The sequence below is a fragment of the Cydia amplana genome, chromosome 10 (assembly GCF_948474715.1).
Source record: "Cydia amplana chromosome 10, ilCydAmpl1.1, whole genome shotgun sequence".
In the NCBI taxonomy this organism is placed as follows: Eukaryota; Metazoa; Arthropoda; class Insecta; order Lepidoptera; family Tortricidae; genus Cydia; species Cydia amplana.
In genome coordinates, this window is record NC_086078.1 from 6,193,443 (window position 1) to 6,205,982 (window position 12,540).

Here is a 12,540-nt window from a genome sequence, read left to right on the forward strand (position 1 = left end):
TGCACACAATTTAGAATTTAGAACTAAGTTACACCAAATACCATACCAATCACTTGGTAATAGGCTTCGACACCGAAATTATATATGTATTGTTTGAAAAACCACAGGTATTGAAACAAATTAAAACAGTCACAGGCTTAAAATAGTCAGCTTGACAATAATAAAATGTTTAATGAGATAATACTTATAAATCACATGGAATTTGGCAATGACAGTCCATCAATTAGGTATAAATTATTTAAATTATTCTCGTCTAAATTCGTCCATTTAATCCTAAAAGCTCACACCTTGCACGTAGAATACCGTAGAGAAATGACTAGAGATTTTACAAACCACACTATCGTCAATTTCGTTTCTTACGTCTTCAAAATATTCGACCCTTATTTACGAAATCATAATTCCTTATCTTTGGCTATTAGATCTTCTGCTTACAACAGGAGAAGATGAGAAAATTAAATCAGTAATTATCAACTAATCTTCAAGAAATTATCACAAAAATTTACGAAATCTACAAATCATACAACTATTCTTTGGACGGGACGGTCAACTCACTAATGAAAATGAAACTACCTACTCACAATGAATGGCTTTAAAAACAACTTCTGCCACAAAGATCATTTTCAGGTACCAAAATTGGGCAATCATTAAATTGGTACCATCTTAATCTTATAGTAAAATAAATTTGAATCCTTTCCTAATTGTAAACACCTCTAGTCATCGCTTCTCTATTTCTGTTATGCCATTTGCAAGTCAATATCCTGACGTAAGTTCTTCTAAAAGTGGCATTACACAATGCGTAACACACTGGGTTTATCGTAGAGTTGATATAACATAGGGCATAGAAGAATGACCATAATTCGTCAGGAATGCACCCGGTGCAAGCGGTAAGAGGCTTAAGTAACACGAGGATATTATAAGGCGTCCAAGTGATAATAAATGATAGAAGAATAGCGGATAGTGTTTTAGCAGCTTTCGTCTCCTGTTTCTTCTCTTGTGTTTTCTTTTTCGACTTTGGTGCTTTTGTTATTCCTTTGCCGGCAAGTTGTTTCGGTATTATTTTGGCGTTAAGAGGAATCCTAACGTCTTGTATATGTGACGTTCTTCTGGTCAACGCGGGGTGTCCAGCTGGATGTAGATTTAATTCGGAATCTCCTCTCGTTGGCCGGAAGTGTGGTCTGGAGTTGTTTGTAGGAGGTGATTCTTCTGAGATCATTTTTATTGTAGGTCTATTTTGTTCCGAATCTGCTTCTGGTAGCCTGATAAGGATAGTGTATACCGAGTCGGCTGACACAGATTTTGGCGCAGGTGAGGTAGTAGTGTTGATTCTGGTGTTCGGGGGGAGGGACCGGCTGTCGCGGGCCGCGGGGATAGGGGCGGAGGGGGCGTCGTATGTGCGGCGGAGGGGGGAGGTGCCCCCGTCGCCTCCCGAGCCGCCGGAGCCCCCGCGGCCGGCGTAAGGGTCCCTGATGACGTTTAGCGATGTGCATCTGTTGAAGAGAACACGACCAATTAATTATTGGTACAAACTCAATAATTATAGTGTTGCTAATTCTTCTTTCGCTTAACTCCTGATTTTTAAATTTGACTAAAATTCAATATACCTCGACACGGTGCTCTGCAGCGGGGTCTCTACGGACACGGGCGTGGCGTAGCCCGGGTCCGAGGGCTCCTCCTCGGGCTCCGTGTCCTCCAAGTCCTCCCTGCCGGAGTGCCACCACGCCACGCACCACGCGCGGACGGCGGCGAAGCCCCGCTTCTGCGACCGCGCTAACCGGGCGTTCTGTTGAAAAACATTTTGCATTAGATGGTATTATTAGAGACCTGTTATTATTCTGATGTTAATAATTGATTCCATTTGTTACGATAACTAAGTCATTCCTATTTAAGTTTATAATATACTATATGCATGAAAGTATGTTAGCGTATGCTTTAGACTTGACATTGATATGTCTACGAATTAAGTACAATAAATACAATACCTACAATTTACATGGTCTATTTTCGTATCACAACTGAATCAATTAAGACTAATCACAGCTTCTTAACTATGCTTAATCACCTACGTACAATTTTTTGCAATTCACCCATTTAGCGACTGAAAAACTCTTGCGAAAGAACGATCGGTGTTGCCCGGGACGGTTCGTGGAAGTTCAATTAATTCCATGTATCTTTCTAAGATCCTAATTCTAATATTTTTTTTTCTTTCTTTTACTCGAATTTCACACCTTTGCTACGTGTCATATTAGTTTTATACTAATTTTGAGTTCAGAGATTGTTTTAAGATTATCTATAGATTGTTGGTTAAGTATTGAACCAGCACCAAGCTATGGTGTACACATAATATAAGTTATATATTGAACCACTATATGTGGCTTTCCATAGAGAAGGGTCCTTATGCTTCAAGTGCAATAAAGACCATTCTGTTGGAATTTCTGATAAAATGGTCCGTATTAAACTTGAAGCATAAGGGCCGTTCTGTGATGGAAAGCCACATATGTAAATAGTGTAGAGTCAATACACTCAAAGCCAGTCCCTATATTTTAAATTATCTGCAGAAAACTCATCAAAGAGATGAACGGACTACCTGCATCTACCAAATCCTATAAAAGAAAAACGAATCAGATAATCCCACGAAATTGCTCCAGTTCCGATACGGGATATACCTTGCCTTACCTTGCCAAAAAACAAACTCGCAAACTTGCAAGCCGATTATTCATTCAAAACATAGTATCCGCACACCGATTTTGCTATAACGTGCCAAATTGTCCCCAAGCGCATTCGATGCTGGCATCATTCCAAGTTTACGACCTTCGGTACGGGTTAGTGGCAGTTAATTCTGAGCTTTGGCTGGTGGGATTAGGGTTAGGTTTAGGTTGGTGATGTTTTGAGGAGATGCAGTGTTGCTGGAAGCACTAATGTATGCTTGCCCACGACGCTTGTGGGCCCTTCAAAAGTGTGCAAAATGTCTAATTGGCCGCTCGTGGATGATAACTTTTATGTCCGTTTTTATATGTTCACTAAGTAAATATAAAAAAAAACCTTATCTGCACTGCCAAGACGAGCAAAGTGGAGCGCAATACCTACCTTTTCAAAGCGCTTCGTCGTTTTTTTGTTGTTATTGACAGGATTATTGCATTCGTTTCTTTTGGATTTATATATTTTTTGCATGTTATATTTTTCCTAGTTTAATTTTCTTACTTATCTGTGTCAAAAGTAACATAATAATATCTGGGAGACCGAGCTTTGCTCGGAAAACATTATAAAAACTCGAAATGCGCGTTTTCCCAGAGATAAAACCTAGATAGATCGATTTTTCGCCCCCAAAAATCTCATCGAAATCGTTAGAGCCGTTCCCGAGATCCCCGAAATATATATATTTACATATAAATAAATAAATATGCAAGAATTGCTCGTTTAAAGGTATAAGATACTAAAAGAATTGCCTCAGTGTCCACTTTTCAAATGCAGATTTCACAATAGCTAACATTAGAGATAGATTTGAAAGTTTAAATGATTGGCCCAATTTCATAAATGCAACCAAAGCTGTTCGCTGAAAACCAGCTCGATAGACAACGAACCTAATACCGCTTAGAAACTTGCCTCTAGCAGATGCGCAGAAACCTTTGAAAGCGCCTTAATAGCTCGTAAATTAATAACTCTTAGCGCCTAACGAAGTTGAGGTGCTAGCGTTTCAAGCATAGCTGCACAGACTCCGCATCATAAAACAAAAGCATTGTGTGCGGAACATCGTCTATGTAGGAGTGAATGACTAATCTCCTTGTCATCTTAGCGTTTTCTCTGTTGCATTCTGAAGTTCCTGGCTGGAGTTCGCTTTGACTATCTTATCCCAAGTTTTTACAAAAGCGTTTGACCATTTCACCCAGAACTACCTACTACTAGAGAGAACTTGAGCTTATTGAGTATTGGGATTAGTCTCGATAAATTGGTTGACGTTTTTTACATGTTCCAACAAATTGTCATGTGCATAATGCTAATGAGCACCGTAAAAACAACCCACTTATAATCCAATACTACAACTATCGTCCACAAGTTCAATAGCAACGTTATTTTTAGTATTTTCTGGGTTTTTTTCTTCCATTTATACGCAAAAATGCATCAATGCATCAATTTTGATTGACTTTGATTCAAATAATAGTAACACCTCAAGACATTTAGGTAAGTTAGTTTCGGAATTGGGAGAGTTTGGACTAAACTTGTGTGGTTTTACGGGAGGTACCTAGATAGGTACCAACTCTTAGTTTCAAACGTATTGAAAAATTACAGCTTTCTGCAATACATACTAGTTAACGAAGGGAAATAAAAGAAAATAAGCTAAGCAACAACTCTAAAAACACAAAATGGAAGAAGGGTTGTATATTTATGGCATTACATTAGACGCTACATTTCTTACCGCATATGTCATAAATTACAACTTGATCCATTCTTTTCTCAGTAAAAGGTTGTCCTGGAAAAGGGTAACGACATTTCCGTTTTGTCATTCCTAGAAACGGAACCCTTTATCATTAAAACCCACTTGTGATATTTTCGAAAGTAAAAACATGGGCAAAACTGAAGGAGCGCCTGTCTTAAATCATGTTAGGTACTCATAGATATATACCACCATCGCCCACACTGTTAACTGTACATATCGGTTGATCTTATGCCTTTTGTAATAAGATCCACCGATGTACTTACCTAGTTAGGAGTGTTGCTGTTTATGGCTGCTCTACACGATGGGCCAGCGCCGGCCACTCCAAGGGACGCATTTATGCGTTAGAGGGAGCAAAGTGATATTGCTATCTCATTCTACCGCATGGCTGCGTCCCTTGGAGTGGCCGGCGCTGGCCCATCGTGTAGAGGAGCCATTATACAAGTGTATGTAGTCCGCTCACGAACTCTGAGGAATTTGTATCAAATATAAATGGGAAAAAAGTGTCGTCGCATGTTCTAAACGTCGCATTTTTCTACCCACCAAAAATTCTGACGTCCGACCATTATAGGTACAGTCAAAGAATTTAATTTCTTACCCATTTTGTATTTTGTCTCAGTGACAACCCGTATAAGTGTCTTTAGGGCTAATTTACACGGCGCGCGAACTCGCATGCGATTTTAGTTACATTGCGGACTGTTGGTTACGTCCAATTCAACCGACCGATCAAAACCCGCAATGTCATGAAACTCGCATGCGAGTTCTCGCATCGTCTAAATCAGCCCTAATAGCGACTTTCATATTGTATTGGTTGTCACTGTGACAAGCTACGAAATGGGTCGTAAATTAAATTGTTTGATTGTACCGACGAGTACAATGGCTAATATGTGCGGAGCTTTTATACATCTCGATTACCACCGACTTATCTAACTGGGTTTAAACATACGGCAAACCAAATTTGCTTCGGCTTGCCTAACGGCTAAGTATGACGCGCCTAAATACATTCAATTCAAACTCATGATAGCAAACGTTACTTTGTAAGTTGTAACTGTATTGAAACACAATTTATGAACTTCGGTGTTCGCGCGGTAGGCCCTCTGATAATTTAAAAATCAATAGATCTCACACCTTAATTTCCTTGGACAAATAAACCCTTTCTTCATTGCTCTTTACCTAGTGTAGGTACCATAATTGGAACTGACAAACACGATGCATCAAGTTGTACCTAATCCTCCACAACCAATTACCCGCAGCAGCACTAGTGTCGTACGAGTATCGTTCGAGGGTCGTTCGTACATCGAGTGCTCTGGCAATTAGTACTAATCCATTATCGGCTTTGCGTGTTGCAACAAGAACACCTGCAGTAACATTTGAGAAACCTAATTAAGTACCTAATTGGGACGCCTATGTTTAAGTATTTATTTGATGCTACACAATTTTTGTGAGCGGAACTACACAATTAAAAGGGATGCCAAATTAACTGACGAAAAGCATACAAGTTAAGTGTAGGGTGCTTTACCCCTAATGTGGCTATTACTAGAATATACACGATTTAAATGAAACTTCACGGACTGCCGGTCTAAAATACCTTACTATTTATAAATACTTATTGTTATCAATATCAAAACACCGCAACTGTACTGTTAACCGTACTGTAAAGGCATATGTATAAATGGACCCACCGCAATGCCACAGTCAGATATATTGTGAACAACAGAGCGAAAGCATTAAAAGTATGAAGGCCGGATAAATGGAATATATCAGAGTCCCAACTTCGCCTAACTTGAACGTCGGCACTGGAATTGCATTATGAATGGGCCACTTTTACACGAAACGACTGAAAATCATAAGAAATCCCAAGTAAGATAGGACGTTTCAATACTAAGACCGGTTGGGACGCCTCGAGTTCTGGCTGCATCGTTCACATTGCTCATCAAATGGAGTCGAAACGATTGAAGGGATTAAGCGTGGCAGGGAAAGCAGGGTTTCCACTACGGAAGGGTAATGGGCAAGCAAATGGCTGACCGGAAAGGATACATTTGTGGACTTTTATACTACAATCACAGTGAAAAATCTAGCGTAACTCTGCGATAATAAATCTCCATAAGCTCCATAAGCATAAGTGAGGTATTAAGCTCAATCTTGCAAAACTAAGTTTTCGTTTCCCAATTCGAGATCCATAACAACTGGGAGAGCATACCATTAGAAAAGCTTTTGGATCACCTTGCTAAGTAGGTACTTACCGTTGCACATTTCATTTTGGATAAAACAAAATTTAAGTTAGTATCATCGATTATGTCAGATTTAAGAAATAAATCTTTCTATGCAACTAGCTTTTAGCCGTCTAAAGGCAGGTCAATTGAAATGCTGGTTCGTCTAACTAAACCGTTTCGTAGTCAATAGGAATAACGCCGCTGCATCGGGCGTATTCTGGTATTCCCAGCTACGAATGTAATGGAGAATACCGTTTTACGAGATTTTATTCAAAATGCCTTTTAGTAACACGCCTGGGTTACAGTTATTCGAACTGTGAAATGGACCTGCTTGCCAATGCTTTTACAGTTTTCTTGTTATTTGCCTCGGTTTCATTTGAAATTGGAAATTTCTAAACGTGTAGCGCCGTGTACTTATATGTCGACTCATACACGCACACGGACACGTGTAAACACTAAAGGTTACATTCGGATGGCTATTGCAGCAGCGTCTGTTACAGAGTTACTGCTGCAGTGTTCACGCGGGAGATGTAATTGTCATAAATCTCTTTGATAAAATGAGTGAATGGGCACACCTCGGACGCGATCAAATGTATGAAACAAACGCGTTCCTACGCACACAGTCTAAGCTCGTGTAGGTGAACGCGTACCATGCTTGTGTGAGTGAGACAAGACATTGTAGGGTAACTGTGAGGTAACCGAGAGCGGGTCTCAGCGGGTGGGCGGCACTTTCAACGGGAGGCAGGGAGCGTCCATACTGTATACTAGTACTCTTTATTATACTGTGGAATGGGTGAACGTTTTAATACACGCGCTAGTTAGGGCCCTTACGCACTAGCGGTTAACCGCGGGGGCGGCTGGCCGCGCGGCCTGCCGCTTTTCCAATTTAATATGCAACCGCTTGTGATCGTACGCACTTAACCGCCACAAAATTTCAACCGCGGCGGTTGAATGAAGAGTTGCGGCCCGCTTCGCGGCTGGCCGCCAACTTGTCTATACGCACTAGCGGTTCAGGGTGCGGCGAGCCGCCGATGAGTTTGTAGCCGACGTATCCGTCCACTACAATATAATTTAGCATGTAGATATAGAATATTTTATTAATATGTAATTTAAAAATAAAATACGTAGATTATTTTTTATAGTCAAGCAAGAAAATAACAGTTATTGTCTAGTAACTCGGACCCGATTGCCTAGCCATAAAGTTGCACTATGTTTATTGCACAAGCTGCGACCGCTACGGTCAAATATTGTCTTAAAGCTCCTGTAACCTTATTGTATTACTTTATTAGTCTAGCGTAAAAGGAGTATTGTTTATTTAATTGTTGTGTAATTTAGCGTAGTTTTAGTTGCGTGAGAAACTCATCGTACCGTTAGCGGAAGACAGTGGGGATGTCCATTGCCGCCCAAAAGGATACGGGTCCCAGGAGCATTCTATATTACCCCATTACCCCGACAAACCATTACCAAAAAGTTTGTACGTTTGAGTTGCGCAGCCATGAACTTCGACACAGAGAAATTTTGTTAATGGACCCAAGGTGCCGAGCGGTCCAGCCGCTTAACGCGGTTGCATCGCGGTTTCATCGCGGCTGGCCGCCATAGCGGCCAGCCGCTATATCAACCGCGTCAGGCGGCTGGCCGCTCAAACGAACCGCCTAAGCGGCCAGCCGCTAGTGCGTATGGGGCCTTAAACTTTTGCTATAAAGTATATTAACATCCCCTGAAGGGCGGGAAGGGAAATAACAGACTGAATCGCTTGCGGGCGGAGCCACGGGATCAGCAATATCTTTAAACATTTGACGCTAGGTTTAAAGTATTACCTATCAACTATCTAATATATTACAAATTCATATCTCAAACTGTCACTTGTGATATTACTATTCTTGAAATTCTAATGACTTTCATTTCAACCGAATTCTCAGTAGGTGTTGTATTGTATTGGTTGTCACTGTGACAAGCTACGAAATGGGTCGTAAATTAAATTGTTTGATTGTACCGACGAGTACAATGGCTAATATGTGCGGAGCTTTTATACATCTCGATTACCACCGACTTATCTAACTGGGTTTAAACATACGGCAAACCAAATTTGCTTCGGCTTGCCTAACGGCTAAGTATGACGCGCCTAAATACATTCAATTCAAACTCATGATAGCAAACGTTACTTTGTAAGTTGTAACTGTATTGAAACACAATTTATGAACTTCGGTGTTCGCGCGGTAGGCCCTCTGATAATTTAAAAATCAATAGATCTCACACCTTAATTTCCTTGGACAAATAAACCCTTTCTTCATTGCTCTTTACCTAGTGTAGGTACCATAATTGGAACTGACAAACACGATGCATCAAGTTGTACCTAATCCTCCACAACCAATTACCCGCAGCAGCACTAGTGTCGTACGAGTATCGTTCGAGGGTCGTTCGTACATCGAGTGCTCTGGCAATTAGTACTAATCCATTATCGGCTTTGCGTGTTGCAACAAGAACACCTGCAGTAACATTTGAGAAACCTAATTAAGTACCTAATTGGGACGCCTATGTTTAAGTATTTATTTGATGCTACACAATTTTTGTGAGCGGAACTACACAATTAAAAGGGATGCCAAATTAACTGACGAAAAGCATACAAGTTAAGTGTAGGGTGCTTTACCCCTAATGTGGCTATTACTAGAATATACACGATTTAAATGAAACTTCACGGACTGCCGGTCTAAAATACCTTACTATTTATAAATACTTATTGTTATCAATATCAAAACACCGCAACTGTACTGTTAACCGTACTGTAAAGGCATATGTATAAATGGACCCACCGCAATGCCACAGTCAGATATATTGTGAACAACAGAGCGAAAGCATTAAAAGTATGAAGGCCGGATAAATGGAATATATCAGAGTCCCAACTTCGCCTAACTTGAACGTCGGCACTGGAATTGCATTATGAATGGGCCACTTTTACACGAAACGACTGAAAATCATAAGAAATCCCAAGTAAGATAGGACGTTTCAATACTAAGACCGGTTGGGACGCCTCGAGTTCTGGCTGCATCGTTCACATTGCTCATCAAATGGAGTCGAAACGATTGAAGGGATTAAGCGTGGCAGGGAAAGCAGGGTTTCCACTACGGAAGGGTAATGGGCAAGCAAATGGCTGACCGGAAAGGATACATTTGTGGACTTTTATACTACAATCACAGTGAAAAATCTAGCGTAACTCTGCGATAATAAATCTCCATAAGCTCCATAAGCATAAGTGAGGTATTAAGCTCAATCTTGCAAAACTAAGTTTTCGTTTCCCAATTCGAGATCCATAACAACTGGGAGAGCATACCATTAGAAAAGCTTTTGGATCACCTTGCTAAGTAGGTACTTACCGTTGCACATTTCATTTTGGATAAAACAAAATTTAAGTTAGTATCATCGATTATGTCAGATTTAAGAAATAAATCTTTCTATGCAACTAGCTTTTAGCCGTCTAAAGGCAGGTCAATTGAAATGCTGGTTCGTCTAACTAAACCGTTTCGTAGTCAATAGGAATAACGCCGCTGCATCGGGCGTATTCTGGTATTCCCAGCTACGAATGTAATGGAGAATACCGTTTTACGAGATTTTATTCAAAATGCCTTTTAGTAACACGCCTGGGTTACAGTTATTCGAACTGTGAAATGGACCTGCTTGCCAATGCTTTTACAGTTTTCTTGTTATTTGCCTCGGTTTCATTTGAAATTGGAAATTTCTAAACGTGTAGCGCCGTGTACTTATATGTCGACTCATACACGCACACGGACACGTGTAAACACTAAAGGTTACATTCGGATGGCTATTGCAGCAGCGTCTGTTACAGAGTTACTGCTGCAGTGTTCACGCGGGAGATGTAATTGTCATAAATCTCTTTGATAAAATGAGTGAATGGGCACACCTCGGACGCGATCAAATGTATGAAACAAACGCGTTCCTACGCACACAGTCTAAGCTCGTGTAGGTGAACGCGTACCATGCTTGTGTGAGTGAGACAAGACATTGTAGGGTAACTGTGAGGTAACCGAGAGCGGGTCTCAGCGGGTGGGCGGCACTTTCAACGGGAGGCAGGGAGCGTCCATACTGTATACTAGTACTCTTTATTATACTGTGGAATGGGTGAACGTTTTAATACACGCGCTAGTTAGGGCCCTTACGCACTAGCGGTTAACCGCGGGGGCGGCTGGCCGCGCGGCCTGCCGCTTTTCCAATTTAATATGCAACCGCTTGTGATCGTACGCACTTAACCGCCACAAAATTTCAACCGCGGCGGTTGAATGAAGAGTTGCGGCCCGCTTCGCGGCTGGCCGCCAACTTGTCTATACGCACTAGCGGTTCAGGGTGCGGCGAGCCGCCGATGAGTTTGTAGCCGACGTATCCGTCCACTACAATATAATTTAGCATGTAGATATAGAATATTTTATTAATATGTAATTTAAAAATAAAATACGTAGATTATTTTTTATAGTCAAGCAAGAAAATAACAGTTATTGTCTAGTAACTCGGACCCGATTGCCTAGCCATAAAGTTGCACTATGTTTATTGCACAAGCTGCGACCGCTACGGTCAAATATTGTCTTAAAGCTCCTGTAACCTTATTGTATTACTTTATTAGTCTAGCGTAAAAGGAGTATTGTTTATTTAATTGTTGTGTAATTTAGCGTAGTTTTAGTTGCGTGAGAAACTCATCGTACCGTTAGCGGAAGACAGTGGGGATGTCCATTGCCGCCCAAAAGGATACGGGTCCCAGGAGCATTCTATATTACCCCATTACCCCGACAAACCATTACCAAAAAGTTTGTACGTTTGAGTTGCGCAGCCATGAACTTCGACACAGAGAAATTTTGTTAATGGACCCAAGGTGCCGAGCGGTCCAGCCGCTTAACGCGGTTGCATCGCGGTTTCATCGCGGCTGGCCGCCATAGCGGCCAGCCGCTATATCAACCGCGTCAGGCGGCTGGCCGCTCAAACGAACCGCCTAAGCGGCCAGCCGCTAGTGCGTATGGGGCCTTAAACTTTTGCTATAAAGTATATTAACATCCCCTGAAGGGCGGGAAGGGAAATAACAGACTGAATCGCTTGCGGGCGGAGCCACGGGATCAGCAATATCTTTAAACATTTGACGCTAGGTTTAAAGTATTACCTATCAACTATCTAATATATTACAAATTCATATCTCAAACTGTCACTTGTGATATTACTATTCTTGAAATTCTAATGACTTTCATTTCAACCGAATTCTCAGTAGGTGTTATAGCAATGGATCAAGTTACACGAAATCTGTGTCACCGATCCAATTCCGAAAAATATACCCTGACAGAATAAAGTGTTCGTCATAGCCCAATGTTTTTTTAGCGACATTTTTTTACCATTCGTGTCGAATATTCGATTTTGCGAATTGATAAGCAGTCGCAGCATGGTTCCATTTTTATCGCCTGTCACTATGCCCGTCACTTTCGCACTTACATATTTGTTAAAACGTGACAGGCATGGTGACAACCGATAAAAATGCGACCGTGCTACCGCCGCTGGTAGCCGCTTGGTTCAGACGTATTGTACCGTAACTAGCGTAAGTAAACAGCTGGATGGACTATTATTTCTTTGACTTTAACCACTACTTTTAGTTTTTCGGTGAACGAAACGTAACAAATCTTACAGTTCGCTGAGAAATTTAAAGGTGTACCTATGCGAGGCCCCGCTTTAGGTCTGATCCCAATCAATTTCGCACATGAGAGGAGGCATACACCCAATAATCGGACGAATATAGACTACTTATGACGGTTCGGTTTTGGCGATTTCCTTGCTAACGTATATCACTGTATTTAGATATACTAACGCGCTTTAACGTCCACCGAAAAGCAACTAGGTACATCAAAATGTAAT

At 41.1% G+C, this 12,540-nt stretch overlaps 1 protein-coding gene across 1 annotated transcript in view; it reads right to left on the reverse strand.

The window, feature by feature from the left end:
* Positions 1–367: 367 nt before the first annotated feature.
* LOC134651336 (muscarinic acetylcholine receptor DM1) overlaps positions 368–12,540 on the reverse strand; it is an 89,336-nt gene continuing 77,163 nt past the window's right edge. The window contains exons 4-5 of the mRNA XM_063506410.1: positions 1,602–1,780; positions 368–1,487 (exon numbers count right to left, since the gene is read on the reverse strand). Coding sequence (XP_063362480.1) covers positions 695–1,487; positions 1,602–1,780 — 972 coding nt within the window. The 3' untranslated portion in view covers positions 368–694. The remainder of the gene's footprint in view (positions 1,488–1,601; positions 1,781–12,540) is intronic.